At 35.0% G+C, this 17,555-nt stretch overlaps 1 protein-coding gene across 7 annotated transcripts in view; it reads left to right on the top strand.

The window, feature by feature from the left end:
• Window positions 1–17,555, top strand: part of UBR3 (ubiquitin protein ligase E3 component n-recognin 3) — a 230,448-nt gene that overhangs the window by 201,238 nt on the left and 11,655 nt on the right. For all 7 annotated transcript variants that reach the window (XM_081814231.1, XM_081814223.1, XM_081814224.1 and 4 more), the window contains 3 exons: window positions 2,770–2,894; window positions 8,264–8,371; window positions 8,492–8,617. In XM_081814231.1, the coding sequence (XP_081670357.1) occupies window positions 2,770–2,894; window positions 8,264–8,371; window positions 8,492–8,617 (359 nt within the window). The remainder of the gene's footprint in view (window positions 1–2,769; window positions 2,895–8,263; window positions 8,372–8,491; window positions 8,618–17,555) is intronic.

The raw sequence follows: 17,555 nt of genomic DNA, 5'->3' as shown, positions 1-17,555 counted from the left end.
TGGCTAGTATTTTGGTGAGAATTTTTGCATCCATGTTCATCAGGGATATTGGTCTGTAGTTCTCCTTTTTAATGTGGTCTTTTTCTGGTTTTGGGATCAAGGTAATGGTGGCCTCATAAAATGAGTTTGGAAGTTTTCCTTCCAGAAATATCCTATTTTTAAATGTCAGTAACTAAAAACTAAACAGGGTAAAGGCAAACCAAACATCTCTGTAGGCTCCAGACAGGTAGCCTATAGTTCACAACCTTTCCTCTTTAGCATGAAGATTGATTTTCTAGCTTCTTCTCTCAAAAATCACTACTTGTATTCTAGTTACATTGGACAGTTTACAATTCTTGTAAACCTTAGGCTTTTTTTGTGCCCTCATAAAAATGGCTTCATCTGTCTGGAATCCCCTTTTCTTTACTCTCCCTGCCCCTGCCTTCCTTATGAAATGGCTTATTTCTTTTTGTTATTCAAGACTTACCTTTCCTGGTTGGTACGGGAGACTTTACTTTTTTTCTATGCCCTGCCCTTGATCTCCATTAGTTCCTCCTCTTATTTTCTTCCTGTATACCGTATGAATATGTGTAGCCATCTGTCTGTCTCTTTCTCTCTATCCAGATTGTAAGGTCTTAATGTCTGTATCCTGGCATATGTTTATCACCTAGGTGTTAGGACATTTAGAAATCCACTTAGAGCTAGCTTATAAGCACAGAGGAAGAGCACTGATGGACTCACATTACCAAACTATAGGAGTTGAGGGTAGTCTTGGGAATTACCAGAACAAGGGCTTTGGATGCTGGCAGGGTTTTTGCCATCTTGGGTCTCTCCCCTCTGTGGGTTTGCTTCATTCAGTGTTACTTTAGACAGTCTCTGCCATAGACCAGGAGCATGACCTCTGACACTTCTAGACTCACATCTTTATACCTTTCATTTACCTCTAGTTAGAAAGATCCCAGATAGGCACTCTGACTTGCTTAGCTATGTCAAGTTCCCATCCCAGCCTATGAACATGAGTAATGTGTGTATGCATGCACACACCCACTCACTTTAAAATCAGGAAAGATTTTCCTTAGGAAGTGACCTTAAGGTGTCATCTGACTAAGAGTTAGCTAGGCTATGAGGAAGGAAAGAGTGTTTCAACTTGTACAGAGACCCAGTAGAGGATACGAAATATTTCTTTTAAAAAGATCAGTCTGACTGTAATAATAATAATAAAAAAAGTAGATTGCAGGAGGCTAAGAGGTGATGCACATAAATCACTGTGCAGGAAAAACATACAAGGCCTGACTGTTAACTTTTGAAAGGCCTTGACTGGCATCTGGGAACTTCAATTTGGGGAGGGTCTCCATCATCTCCACCATCCACAGAACTGGTGAGAGTGGCTCACTGTGTCTAAACTGTACAAACAGTGGTTTATGCTGACATACCTGCTTTCCTCATGGGAGTTTAGAACTTTGATATGTGCTAGGCAGAGGGTGCCTGTGTGACCTGCCCCCAGTAAAAACCTTGGGCACTGAATTTCTCTTAACGAGATTCCCTGATGTCAATTTCTCACATGCTTTCACAACTGATTGTTAGGAGGAATTAAGCATGCCCTGTGTTACTCTACTGGTAAAGAACTCTGGAAGTTTCATCTGGACTATGCCCAATGTGCCTTTTGCCTTTGATTTTACTTTATATCTCTTGCTGTAATAAATCATAGGACTATATGCTGAGTCTTGTGAATCCTCCTGGTGCATCGTAAGCCTGGAAGTGGTCTTGGGGACCCCCAACACAACTAATTAATCTGGGATTATAGGTGTAGGCAAGAAAGGTTAGAAGCCTAGTCCAGGGTGTTGGAAGTGACTTGAGATAGTTATTAAAAGTAGAATTGACAGGACTTAGTGATTGTTTTCATGTGGGGAGAATGAAACAGGAAAGTATCAAGGATATCTACAGGTTTCTGACTTCAGCAGCTGATTAAATGGTAGTACCCATTTATTAGTGGAGCAGCATAATACGACAGAAGGAATACTGAATCTGCAATAAAATGATCTATATGGATTCAAGTTCAGACCTGGGTGCTTATTACCTTTTTATCAGAGGCACATCCTTTTGAAGCTCAGATGTCCAGTTGAGACTGTTATAAGGATTGAATGAGACATTCGAGGAAATTTTCTAAGTTATTAGCTGTATGTAAATATTAATTATGATTTTAAGCTATCATTTATTAAGTACCTAATATGTGCCAGAAGCTACCAGGCATTTTATGTATTGTTACTACTGTTTTTGCATTGTTATAGTTTTAAATTGAATTTTTAAACTCAGAGTGCCTAAAATATTGGTATTTCCTTTTTTTTTTTTTTTACTTCAGAAGTTCTGCATTCTATGTTTTATTCTTTATAAGGTTTTTATCATACTAGAATTGGATGAAATGCTGGTTTTAAACATTGGCTCCTAGACGTTGTTAAGCACTTAATGTCCAGTAAGGGGATTTGCCAACATTACACAGCTGTTCCAAGTTTGAGTGGCATTAGCACTCTGGTCTTCTAAAACAGAGCACACTTTACACTATGCTAAATGCCTCTCATTTACATATTCTGTGGATAAATAAAGGAATTTTGCTTTTATGATTTCAGATCAGTTAGCAAATATAATATCACATTATAATCTCATTTTATTAACTACTTAAATGTTGAACAAAAAACAATTACATGTTTAAGGAAAGACATATATTTGTGAAATGATCTTGAGTACAAAATGTCTAGATTCCAAAGAAATAATGATCTTCTCTTTCTCTTGTAGACCATTTCACCTGCATTGTGAAGGTGCTTTTTACCCTACTATACACACAAGCTCTTGTGGCACTTTCAGTTAAATGCAATGAGGAAGATAGGTCAGCCTGGAAACACACGGGAGCTCTCAAAAAGGTTAGTGTCTTCTCTGAATTTGTCATTTAGTAGTTTGGTGAACTCATTTAAGTTGGGGATATGAGTGAGTGAGATTAGGTGTTTGGAAGGCAAATGAGTTAGTAATAGTATTTCAATTGCAATAAGCACCTTTAGGTTAAAAAAGTTAAAAATATTTCCTTAATCACTGAGGTCTTCTGCATCTCTCTCTAAACCTTGGCCTTTTTCCCTTTTTATTTAGGCAGTTTTGTTTTGCTTTTGCTTGCAAGCCTTAAACTAGAGAAGTTATAAAAATTGTGCCAACCAGTGAGCAAGTAATAAAGTATCTGCAAACTTACCTATTTTATTTGTCATCTTTTCTTCTTCTTGCTCCTATTTTCAATCAATCCAAAGATGGCTTTTGACTCATCACTTAGGAATTTAAAAATCCTAGTCTTTTCTTAATTATGCTTCTTTAAATAATAATTTTTCCATGTTAAAAGAAATATATAAGTGGGGCACCTGGGTGGCTCAGTCAATTAAGCATCCAGCTCTTGATTTTGGCTCAGGTCATGATCTCAGGTTGTGGGATTGAGCCCCATGTCTGGCTCCGTGCTTGGCATGGAGCCTGCTAAAGATTCTGTCCCTCTTCCTCTCCCTCTCCCTCTGCCTCACCCCACTACCCCTCTTAAAAAAAATACATAAGTTCTTAGCAAATTTAAAGTTTTCTGATTAAAATTACATAAACAGTTTAGAAAAAGTGTGCAAGTTTAGTTAAACATAAGTATTTTCAGTGACTTCAGAACAAAAGTGATATTATAGAGCCAAAGAACTGTGACTTAGTGGTTTGGCTGAGAGGTAGGTAAAATAAGAAAATTACTTCAGTGTTTATTTGGGGAGGTTGGTAGGAAAAAATAGTAAGTATAGTGTTAATTGAACCTATTGATTGGTTTATAGACTCTTCAAGAGGTTTTAAACCTTACTGAAAGGTTTGTATTAAAATCATATGTACTTATATCAAAAGAGAGAAAACTTACACTAATGAAATGTGTTCAATATAATCTTCACTTTTATTACTAGTTTACTCCCAAACCATGATTATTTTTTTAAAAAAATTTTATTTATTTATTTGACAGAGACACAGCGAGAGAGGGAACACATGCAGGGGAGTGGGAGAGGGAGAAGCAGGCTTCCCACGGAGCGGGGAGCCCGATGCAGGGCTTGATCCCAGGACCCTGGGATCATGACCTGAGCCGAAGGCAGACGCTTAATGACTGAGCCAGCCAGGTGCCCCATCAAACCATGATTATATGCACAAAAATTTAATATAGTATTATCACCAAGTTTATTATGTCTTAATTAGGGATATTAGTTGTTGGCCTGAATACTAGACTGAACTCCTGCCACTAAATAGTTCATTCTTGGATAATTTTGCCTTCTGCCATTATCCTTCTTGTTTTCTAAATACTCTTTCAATATCTCTGCACTGTAATTTGATATTTGGATTGTTAGTATTCAAATCAGGTGTATTAGGTTTCTTTGCTGTGTCATTGTTTAAATATATTTCCTTGGGGCGCCTGGGTGGCTCAGTCATTGAGTGTCTGCCTTTGGCTCAGGTCATGATCCCAGGGTCCTGGGATCGAGCCCTGCATTGGGCTCTCTGCTCAGTGGAAAGCCTGCTTCTCCCTCTTCCATTCCCCCCTGCTTGTGTTCCCTCTCTCGCTGTGTCAAAATAAATAAAATCATTAAAAATATACATATATATTTCTTTAATAATCTGTCTGATTATGAAACAGTACACATTTAAAACATTTTCTGATATTATTTAGGTCTAAATATATTCATCTGATTGTTTGCTAAAATGAGACCTTATGACAGAAAATTAGACAGTTGTAAATCTATGATGGAACTAATTTAGGTTAACTGTTCTGTCAATTTTCTTTCTCAATTTGATAATTATTAGCTATTTTAAAAAATAGTTAATGAAACATTTAATGTAAGGCAGATTCTTATCAGAACATAAATTAGAAGTTTATAGCCATATAAATTGCTTTTAGTGAATGGAAACAAAAAATTATGGTTATTTTGTTGGTTGGTTTGCCACATGTTGCTAGCTTTTTCTATAATAGATCTAAACATTTAGATATATAGCAGATTGTAAATAATAGCAAAAACAATGTTTACAAGTAATGAAATATATCATTGTGATTTCTGTAACTGTTCTGTATCATTCATTCTTTTTTTTTAATTTCCTTCTTCCTTTACTTCTTCCTTCTCTCACCCCCTTCTTTACTTCTTTCCTTTCTTCATTGAGTCTCACTTATTCATCCCATCCCTCATTTTCTTATCCTCAGGTATGATAATTCCAGTGAAAACAGATTTTTGCCAGCTCTAATCTGGTCCAGGGCAATAAAAAAAATACGTACTATGTATTTTTAAAGGATAATGAGGTTTAGTTGTGCTGGAAAAATCATTATTACAGTTAGTATAAATTGTGTTCTTTTGGTTAGTGGAATTTCTGTTAAAAGACTATACCGGGGTTTCATAATCTGAGGTCTTTTCCTTTCCTTTTGTTTTGTTTTGTTTTGCTGGGGAGTGGGACCATAGCATCCGGTATATACTCAAAGTTCCTGTCACTCCCAAAATTTGAAGAACTACTATAATTTAGACAAAGCATCTGCCCCACACCTAACTATTGCATCTCTCAACCTATGATCCTTTTCTTTATTTAACCCACATTCCTTTGCCATCTCTCCCATTGGATTCTTTTTTTTTCCTTAGGACTTTATTTGAGAGGGAGAGTGAGAGAGAGAACACAAGCGGGGGGAGGGACAGAGGAAGAAAGAGAAGCAGACTCCCCACTGAGCAGGGAGCCCCACAAGAGGCTTGGTCCCAGGACCCCGGGACCATGACCCGAGTGGAAGGCAGATGCCTAACCCACTGAGCCACCCAGGTGCCCCTCCCATCGGATTCTTTTGATCTTGATTCTAGTTCTTTCATCCATGGTCTCGAAATCCTCTTCTTAAGCTTTACAACCCTCTTTGTAAATTCAAATATTGCCTATATAATAATATGCTTTCCTAAGACTTCTTACATATGAAATAAAATTATTTTCTTATCTAATAAATCTTCTGATCAGAAGTTCTCCATACAAAAGAGTGAATATTACATTATATTTGACTTCCTGATCTGATATAGTACCGGCCATGTGTAAAAGAAGTGCTTAAGATGTATTTTGATAATAATGACTTAAAAGCTGATTATCACTCAGTAACTTACTTGGATGATCTCAACATCATTTATTTTTATTGGAGGATATTTTCCCCGTAAGTTAGAAAGTATTATGACTTGAAATACTTCTCTGTTGTTATACTCTGTAAATCTTTTAATCAAGGGTATATTGAATTTAGGAAGCTTTTAGGCTGAACTGTATATTTTCAGAAACTTTAATATGTCACATTGGTTATAAGCAGCATCATCATGGTAATATTCTCTTGCATCTTCTGCATTTTGAGTTTAAGTGAACTCTATTTAAAAACTACTCTGATTAAATTAATTTTAAAAACATAATGTGTTGCTGTTTTGAATTTAATGGGCTATTGATTGTTTTGAATTATATGTAACCTATAGGTCATCATATTTGGCAAGTGATCATCCTGTCGGTTAATTAGGCAAGGGTGGAGTGGATCACATGATTTAAAGAGTGCAGTTGTAGAGTCAGGACTGTTTTTGTAGTTTAGAATCAGGACATGAAAACACTACATGGCTGAATGATATGACAGAAAGCAGAGGAGTAATTTAAAGATAATGCAAAGAATTGATTATCTAGGCAAGTTCCAAGGTCAAGAACTCCAACATTACCAAAATAAATTCTGTCAACTAGACAGCAGGTATTTATTGCTCAGAATTTTGTTATGCAAAGGGAAACATATAAACTACAAAGTATAATTCCTGACATTTTGGAATTTACTGTCTAGGTGAAGAGAGCACAGTAACCTATGAGAAACAATAGGAAGACTAAGTATCATCAAATAACAAATTCTGTAGTTCAGACATTTAGTGCTTATCAGACTGTCAGGATAAACATATATCCTATAGTGTTTACTCAAGTCTTATATTTTACTATTTAAAAAGTATAGTTAATGAGTAGAATAAATGACATCATAGCAAAGTTATTACTTTAGTCCAGTTTACACCTTACTGTAATTTGCAACAACTTCTAATATCTCAGTGAATATAAAAAAGGACATATTTCTTTATGTGTAAAAAGACTTATTGACAGGGGTGCCTGGGTGGCTCAGTAGGTTAAGCATCTGACTCTTGATTTCAGCTCAGGTCATGATCTCAGGGTTGTGAGAACAAGCCCCATGTGGGACTCTGCTGGGCTTAGAGCCTACTTAAGATTCTCTCTCTCCCTTTCCCTCTGCCCCTGCCCCCATCCCACACCACTGCACACATTCTCTCTCTCTCTTATAAAAAACAAAAAACAAAAAAACCTTATTGACATAAATTTGAATTTATAAATATCCTTTATTTCTCCTATCTTATAAAAAGCATAGCATCATTAAGCTTAATTTGTAAACAAATTCAGGGAATTTGAGGGAAATTGTAAAAGAAAAAATTTGTGGTTCATGTTTCTTCTATTTCTTGCATGTATGATTTTGCCATTATAATGAGTGTATGTATGTTGCTTCTGTTGGCTTTTTTCACATCATATAAACATTTTTCATACAGCTCAAATTTGTCATAATCACTGCCTGCCTATAAAATATTCTTTTGAGTTGATATGGCATAATTTAGGTAACTGCTTCACTTTTGTTGGTCATTTCTAGTTTTTCATTATTATAGTGCTGCATTGAATGTCTTGGGTGGATAGTTATTTTTTCCTTTTAGATTATTTCCCTAGGAAGAATTTCCAGGAGTGGAAATTACTGGGTCAAAAGATATGATTTACATATGTTCATTTACACATATGTTATGTAATTTACATCCATCTTTTAAAGAAGTATTGGAGAGGAGCCTGGGTGGCTCAGTCGGTTATGCATCTACCTTTGGCTCAGGTCATGATCTCAGAGTCCTGGGCTCAAGCCCCATGTTGGGCTCCCTGCTCAGCACGGAGCCTGCTTCTCCCTCTGCTCCTATCCCCATCCTACTCTCTATCAAATAATTAAATAAAGTCTTTTAAAAAAATTTTACAGAAATAAGTATTGGAATAGTTTTATCACACACCCAATTTCATTGTGAATCCAGAGGTGTACTGTTGTACACAGATTTTGAGGAATTGAAGTTTATATTTGTGAAAAAAATGTAGTCACAGCTATACCTCTACTTATTAAAAAGTGTTCTTTCCAATGTAATTTTTTTCTGTAATTTTCAGTGACTGATGGAGCCCATTTTTCATTTTTTCCCAGAATACATGTGATGCAGAGAAGTCTTATGAAGTGTTACTGAGCTTTGTGATAAGTGAACTATCTAAAGGAAAGTTATACCATGAAGAAGGAACTCAGGAATGTGCAATGGTATGCTCCAAATGTAGTGGTTATTTGTTAAAAATTTGGATATTGTTGCCATTATGAATGTAATTTTTAAGCTATATCTATTATAGAATAAATTGTTCAGATTCTCTTTTTTAACTTTAGGTTAGCCCTATTGCTTGGTCTCCTGAATCCATGGAAAAATACTTACAGGACTTCTGCTTACCTTTCCTCAGAATCACCAGCCTTCTTCAGCACCACCTTTTTGGGGAAGATTTACCTAGCTGCCAGGTATAATTTGGGGTAGAGAATAAGAAGTCGTGTTTTTACAATTAATTAATTTTTCAAAATGTACTGACACATAGTATAATACTTAAACCTATATACAGAACTGTCATGCAAGTATGTTAGTCTAACTCAAAGTAATAAATATTTAGAACATTTACTATTAATGTTATTTTTTGTATTTGCTAGTATCCACTCACTTTTATGATAATATTACTAATACTTGATATTTGAGCACTTTTGTATGAATTCAGTGATAATAAATACGCAGTACTTGAACAGGATCATAGTAGTCATATTGATATATTTATCATTATTTTTATCATATTGGTACATTAATCACTGATCATCATCTACTTTTACTATCCGTTTAAAAGTTATGTTGGTCAGAAAGCTGGTTGTCTGAAGACATGATGGCATTTATATAATTTTAGAACAGGAAAATGTTCAATTTGTACATAGTTATGTTAAAAATTTGGATACATGAATTATCACTAGTTTAATCTATTTTATAAGACTGGGTTGATCTGAGTAGGCAAGAAAGTGACAGAATAGGGAACCAGAAGGTAAGTAAACCAAACTGCTTACAGGATTATAATCCTGACATTATCTGTCTTCTGTTTCCAGGGAATTTGATACAGGAATTTAAGACATTTATCACATATATAGTCTTCGAAGCCTGCAGTATATCAGAATTAAGCAGTTGATCGTTCTTTCTCTCTTACATAATTGACCATTCCATTAAATAGTTTTTTGGTTTTTTTTTTAAGTGATTCAAGATAAACTCTGCACATTTATCCTCAAAACATATAAAGTTTATGGATATTGACTAAATTAAAAATGTTCATCCATTAGATATTTTCTTTCATAGTTATTTATTTTTAAATGTCAACTTAAAAGTGTTTCCTTTGGCATACAGTAGTTCCCCCTTACCTGCAGGGGATATGTTCTAAGACCCCCCAGTGGATGCCTGAAACCAGTGCTTGTACCGAACCCGATGTATACTAGGTTTTTTTTTTTCTATACGTGGATACCTATGATAAAGTTTCATTTATAAATTAGGCACAGTAAAAGATTAACAGTAATGGAACATTTATAACAATATACTATAATAAAAGTTATGTGAATACGGTCTCTCTCAAAATATCTTACTGTATTGTACTCACCCTTCTTGTGGTGATGTGAGATGATAAAATGCCTACGTGATGAGATGAAATGAATGATGTGTAGGCATTGTGATGTAGAGTTAGACGACTTTTGACCTTCTGACCATTTGTCAGAGGATGGGTCATCTGTTTCTAAACTACAGTTGACACCAGTAACTGAAACCACAGAAGGCGAAACTGTCGTAAGTGGGGGAACCACTGTTGAGCATCCTCAAGCATGGAGAAGATTAATAGAAAAAAAAATCTACTACTTCCTTCATTAACTTTTCTTCTTTCATATTTAAAGGCCATAGGCTGTGATTCTTTGTGTGCTTATTACCTGTGGTTTATTTTGTCATTTGTTTTCATTGGAAGGTATTTTTCTCCCATAAGTTGGAAATGACCTGGAAGCAGAAGCTCTTGAACTGGGCATTGAAAGCTGGCTGGGGGTTGGCTGTGATGCTTGTAGTAGTGCACCAGGCATATTAGAACAGGGAAGAAATGCATCAATTAGGAGGCACAAAAGGGAACAGTGCTACATAGTGTTAGAAATAGATTAAGGTGAAGTTGTAGCGGATCTTGAATTCCACATGAAGGAATTTGGACCACTGAAAGATTTGGAACAAAAATGACGTGATTCAAATTTTATTTTAGGATAAAATCTCACTCTAATATAAGACAGATTTGGGGGTGTGAGGAATGGAGACTGGGAACAGAAAAGCTAGTTGGAGAGAATAGGGAGAAATTAGAAATTTCAGAGATGGAATACTCAGGATTTTAGTTGAACATGTGGGGGTCAAAGGAGAAGAGTCATACTGTCTTGGGTTTTGGGCCTGGGAGACTTGAACATTTCTGGTACAGTTAATAGGGGGAAGAAATACGGAGTAAGTTTGTGGGGCCTGAATGAAATTATTTTGCCTATATTCAAGTTGAGTGATTGCTTGGATATGGATATATTCCACTGAAGTGAGAAAAGTTAGGTTACAACTTTAGGTAGAAATTTGTTCTCTTTTTGTTTAGATTTTTGTCATTTGTATAATCTAACTTTTGTAGATTTCACTTTTTTTCCCTTTATGTCACTTCCATTTAATTTTTCTTGTTAGCTATATATGAACATTTATTCTCATGAATAATTTTATAATCAACTTGTAAATTTTCTTCCAAAATCCCACAAGATAATAGATGAGAATTGTTTTGAACATGTAGTTTTAAGGCATTGAGCATAGTTTATATGTCCATTCATTCAGGTCTTCTTTTGATACTTCTCATAGGACTTTAAAATTGTCATTTTAAAGTCTAGAGCATTCTTTATAAAGTGAATCCTAGAGGCTTTATGGTTTTAGTTTCTGTCTAAATGATGTCTTATTTCTCTGACATACTGATTACTCCTTGCTGGTATGGAATAATAATATTGATTTTGGTGTGTTCTTGTGACCGGCCACTTGCTGAATTCTCTTATTGGTTCTAATAGTTTGCCTATTGATTCTTTTAGGTATTTTATGTAATTATGATCACATCACCTGAGAATAAGGACAATATTGTCTCTTTCCTTCAAGTCTTTTTCTATTCTTGTCTTAATACATGTCCAGTTAGAATTTTGAGCAGTGGAAGTAACAGGCTTTTTTCCCTGCCCTATCCCAAAGAGAATTCTTACGAAGTTTCCTGTGCATGTCTTTTTGTTTGTCTGTTTGTTTTTTAAACTATAAATGGAATCATTTAAAATTGTATTTTCCAATATGTTGCTAAAATGTAGAAGTCCAGTCAGAATTTTTGAACATTAATCATCTACATTTAGCCACCTTGCTAATAAATTCAGTAATTATTTCAAATAGCCAGGAGACGCTTGAGTTTAACAGTAAATTTTTAAAATTTTTTTAACATTCTGGGAAGCATGGGAATTCATCAAGAGTGGTACCTAGTACATGTTCCAATACAACAGTTTGTTCTCCAAAGTAATCTATTAGACCTTCTGAATTTAGTTAAATATTTTAGTGTAACACTACTTCTACTACCATAATAGGGCTAATTATAGTAATCTGTATGGTTCTCTTATATTTCCTCCTACTTAAATGCATCCTCTCATATATATCCAATTACTCTGGAATTCTTACACAGGGACTTCAGGTAATTTTTGAATGCCATAGCATTGTTTGTAAGATGTTTGTCTATGTGTAGTTTTCTTAGAAGAAAATGGTTATCAGACTCTTACAGGAGACTGTGATTACCACTACTGCCCCCCCCCAAATTTGAAAACCAGTGCTCTAATATATCTCCTTTAACTTTTTCTTTCTTCTGTCTGTCAACAATAGTTCTGCCATGAATAATTATAATGATAGCTCTCATTTATTGTATATTGACACATGCTAGCACTGTTTTAAGTGCTTTGCATTTAAATTCATTTAAGTTTCCCAACAACTGTGAGGTAGCTCTTATGATCCTCACTTTACAGACAAGGAAACAGAGAGATGAATAACTTGCCCAAGATTCAAAGCTAGTATTTAAAGCAGCCAGGATTTGAACACATTTAGTCTGGATGCCAAATCTGCACTATTAACCTCTGAGCTGTGCTGCTTCTTGCTACACAAAACATTTTTTGAGGAGTACAGGTAATTTTCTTCTAGTATTAAGTCTGTAAAAACCATTATAATATTGCATATTATACTGTCTTTGAATCTCAATGTAATTATGAATACTCCACCTATAGATGTCTCTTATAGTACAATAATAGGGTGATCAATTTATTGATAGCTGAATAGACATACTGAAATAGCAAAAAAATTTGAAAACATCTCAAATATCGATCAATAAGAAACTGGCTAAATAAATTGTGGTTTATTCATACAATGGAATACTCTGCAGAAAAGAAAAGAATAGAAAGTTTTCTATGTACTAATATGGAAAAATCTCAAAAATATATTAAGTAACCAAAGGCAAGGCATGCTTGTATTAAATGCAGATAGGGGAGAAATAGTGGTATTTATATTTGCTTATATATATAATCCCCATCACCTCTTTGACCCCCCCCACCCTACTTCCCATCTGGTAACCATCAGTTCTCCATCATTAAGAGTCTGATTCTTCGGGGCGCCTGGGTGGCTCAGTTGGTTAAGCGACTGCCTTCGGCTCAGGTCATGATCTTGGAGTCCCGGGATCGAGTCCCGCATCGGGCTCCCTGCTCGGCAGGGAGTCTGCTTCTCCCTCTGACCCTCCTCTCTCTCATGCTCTCTGTCTCTCATTCTCTCTCTCTCAAATAAATAAATAAAATCTTTAAAAAAAAAAAAAAGTCTGATTCTTCGTTTGCCCCCCTCCCCATGATAGTTTGTTTTGTTTCTTAAATTCGACATATGAGTGAAATCATATGGTATTTGTCTTTCTCTGACTGACTTATTTCACTTAGCATAATACTGTCTAGCTCCACCCATGGCAAGATTTTGTTCTTTTTTATGGCTGAGTAATATTCCATTATATATATAAACATACAGACAGACCACATCTTCTTTATCCATTCATCAGTCATTGGGCACTTGGGCTGTTTCCATAATTTGGCTATTGTAAATAATGCTGCTATAGACATTGGGCTGCATGTATCCCTTCGAACCAGTATTTTTGTATTTTTTGGGTAAATATCTCCAATAGTACAGTTGCTGGATCATAACTTTTTGAGGAACTTCCATACTGTTTCCCAGAGTGGCTGCACCAGTTTGCATTCCTACCAACAGTGCAAGAGGTTTCCTTTTTCTCCACATTCTTGCCAACACTTGTTTCTTATGTTTTTGATATTAACCATTCTGGCAGGTGTGAGGTGATATCTCATTGTAGTTTTGATTTGTGTTTCCCTGATGATGAGTGATATTGAGCATCTTTTCATGTATCTTTTGGCCATCTGGATGTCTTCTTTGGGAAAATGTCTATTCATGTCTTCTGCCCATTTTTAATTGGATTATTTGTTTTTTGGGTGTTGAGTTGTATAAATTCTTTATAGATTTTGGAAGCTGACCCTTTATCAGATATGTCATTTGCAAATATCTTCTCCCATTCTGTAGGTTGTCTTTTTGTTTTGTTGTTTTCTTTGCTGTGCAGGAGCTTTTATATTGATGAAGTCCCAATAGTTTATTTTTGCTTTTGTTTCCCTTGTCTTGGGAGACATATCTAGAAAGAAGTTGCTATTGTTGATGTCAGAGAAGTTACTGCCTGTGTTCTCCTCTAGGATTTTTATGGTTTCGGGTCTCACATTCAGGTCATCAATCCATTTTGAATTTATTTTTGTGTATGGTGTAAGAAAGTGGTCCAGTTCATTCTTTTCCCAACACCATTTGTTGAAGAGACTGTCTTTTTCCCTTTGGATAGTCTTTCCTGCTTTGTCAAAGATTAATTGACCATATACTTGTGGGTTCATTTCTCGGTTTTCTGTTCTATTGATCTGTGTGTCTGTTTTTGTGCCAGTACCATACTATTTTGATCACTACAGTTTTGTAATATAACTTGAAGTCCGGAATTGTGATGCCTTCAGTTTTGCTTTGGCTATTTGGGGTCTTTTGTGGTTCCATACAAATTTTAGGATTGTTTGTTCTACCTCTATGAAAAATGCTGTTGGTATTTTGGGGATTGTATTAAATGTGTAGGTTGCTTTGGGTAGTGTAGACATTTAACAATATATATTCTTCCAATCCATGAGCATGGAATGTCTTTCCATTTCTTTGTGTCATTTTCTATGAAAGAAATACCCCTTTCCCCAGCCACTCAGTCACTATCAGGTGCTGTCAGTTTCCTTTATATTATTCCAGATATACATATACCAAAAAATATGTGTGTAGAGGTGTGTATTTTTTCCTCAGCCCCTTTTTAACATACTGTTCTACAGCTTGTATTTTTTTTCACTTAAGAGTGTATCTTAGAGATCATTTCATATTCAGTGTATGAAGACCTTCATTCTGTCTTACAGATTCAGAATATTTCATTGTATGATGTGCCAGGATGTATTTAATCAGTCCTTTATTAATAAACACTTGGATTATTTCTAATCCTTTGCTATTTATAAATGATACAATAATGAATAATAGCACATGCAAGTTATTTTGTATGTTTTCGATTGTATTTGTGGGATAAGTTATTTGTGGTTTGCTGTGTCAGCCCTTACATACATTTGTAGTTTTGATGGTTATTACCAAATGCCTTTCACTGAAGTTGTATCAATTACATTAATAGTAATGTATGAGAGTTTCCCTAATAATGTGTCTATGCAGTGTGTTCTCAAACTATTTGATCTTTGCCTCTAGATCTTTTAACTAGGTAAAATATATCTCAATGTAGTTTTAATTAGCATTTCTCCTAAGGTTGAGCATTTACATATTTAGGAGCCATTTTGTTTCTTTTACTACAACTTATGTGTTATATAATGTTTCTTTTGAAAATAATTAAAAAATGAAAACAAGTAAAAAGATAATTTACTATCTGACCTTGAAAAAAAAGTATCTCATAACTTTTCTTTGTTTAGAATAATCTGCCACTCTATTTTATCTAAGTCAAGTGAGAAACTTTTTTCTTTCATAAATTTTTCCTCAGCTAGGGTTTCTCTCATTTTAGTGACCCAGATTTGGACTCAACAACTGCTGCATAAAGATAACCCAAGTAATCCTAAAGTAGTCTATGAATGCCAGGAGAAAAAAAATTCATTTATGTAGATCTATGTTAATTTTTATTCGTTGTTGGATTTCATATCATAAAAATGAAAAATATTACTATTTTTCTACCATTGGTAGTTCCCCTTTTCTCAAGTTATTTTTGTGCCTTATATTAGAAATAAATGCCTTTTCTCAATACAGCAGGAAGATATAACAGTTAAAAATATATATGCACAAAACAAGAAGCCCCAAATTACATAAACAGAAATTGACAATTGAAAGAAGAAATAGACAAATCTACAATTATAGCTGGAGACCTCAATGACTTCTTACTAGTCAATAACGAGGAGACAGTATAAATGAAACCCGAACAATACTATCAGTCAACTTACTGTCATTAACATCTATAACATCTTTAGAATACTTCACCAAACAGTAGCAAAATGCATATTTTTTTACAAGTGCACATGAGTATTCACCAGAATATACCATATGCCAAGCCATAATGCAAGTATCAATACATGTAGAAGAGTTGAAATCATACAGCATATTTTCTGGCCACGTAAGAATTAAATTAAAATCAATAACAAAAAAATATGGAAATCCCCAAATGTGTGGGAATTAAGCAACATACTTTTGAATAACTTATATATCAAAGCAGAAATCCCAAAGAGATTAGAAAATACTTAAACTGAGTGAAAATGAAAACACAGCATAGCAAAAAAGCAAGATGTCACTAAAATAATTCTTGGAGAGATACAGCTTCGAATGCTTATATTTATAAAGAAGAAAGTTCTCAAATCATTCATCTAAATTTCTATTTTATGAAGCTAGAAATAGGGCAGATTAGACCCAAAGCAAGTAAAAGAAAGGAAATTAGAAAAATCAGAGCAGAAATCAATGAAGTAGTAATAGAGAAATAGAGAAAAATCAAAGTCTGTTTTTTTTTGCAAAGACCAGTAAAATGGATAAACCTAAATGTTAGGAGCTCAGCTGAACTGGAAGAGAAAGAACTGAACTAGGAGGTGTTGGAGTAGCTGATTAAAGCAACAAGCCAAAAGTGAGAGAGTTAAGTCTCTAATCACTTACTATGATGGTATAAGCAAGAGGCTAAAACCACAGAAAATGCCAGTTCTTCCTGTTCCATTTACCCTCATGGAATGAAGTGGCACACCAGTCATGGGTCAGGTGGATCAGCCCAGATGTGGGGATCTGTTGAGGGAGTCCCCAAACAAAAGGATTTGGCAGTTTTATGGGCTCTGAGGTAGAGAAAAGTCGGGGTGGGGGGGAAGGGATAAGAGTAGAAGAGACCCCTTCCCAAGCCCTCAGATAAAGAATCCTAGGAGTAAAGGTACCAGAGCTAGGAATGTAAATACGTGAAAGAATGTGACTGGGGGAGGGGAGGGGCCTGAGACCTTGACTGTAAATTCCTTCAGAGACTGCAATGCATTGGCTGTGTACTGAGTCTGATGTAGGGAGGGCGGTTTTGACCCACAAAGCCTGTGAAGTAAAACCTTTGTAAATTGCCTATAGTTAGGCCTGAAAAAAAAATCACACATAGATTTTTAACCAGGAGCCAGACTCCTCACTAGATTGATAAGGAAAAAAGAGAGAAGGTACAAATTACCAGTATCAGGAATGAAGGAGGAAAAATCCCTACAGAAACATAAGAGAATATTATGAATAACATTTGCCAACAAATTTGATCATGTAGATGAAGTGGACAAATTCTTTGAAAAATACAAATTACTAAAACTGACTCAAGAAGAAATAGAAAATCTTGACTAGATCTGTATCAACTAGGAAAGTTGATTTAGCTTATTAAACTTCTATAATTATTATCCTTCAAAAAAAGAGAAGTCAACAATTTTATACTAGCAAAGGTAACATCATGGTGAATTCTATGAAACATTTAAGGAAGAAATTGTATCGATACATACAAACTTTCAGAAAACGGAGGAAGAAGGAACAGTCCAAACTCATTTTATTAGCCCAATTTTATCCTGATACCCAAACCAGGCATCATGAGAAAACTACAAACCCAGATCTTTCATGAACATAGAAGCAAAAGCCTTAACAAAATATTAGCTATAGAAAAGGATAATACACTATGGCCAAATGGGTTTATCCTAGGAACGCATAGTTGGTTCACCAACAAAAATCATTTAATTTAATTCA

This window comes from Leptonychotes weddellii, chromosome 3 (assembly GCF_054177405.1).
Source record: "Leptonychotes weddellii isolate Sample4059 chromosome 3, ASM5417740v2, whole genome shotgun sequence".
NCBI lineage: Eukaryota > Metazoa > Chordata > Mammalia > Carnivora > Phocidae > Leptonychotes > Leptonychotes weddellii.
This window is presented reverse-complemented; position numbering and strand designations above follow the sequence as displayed.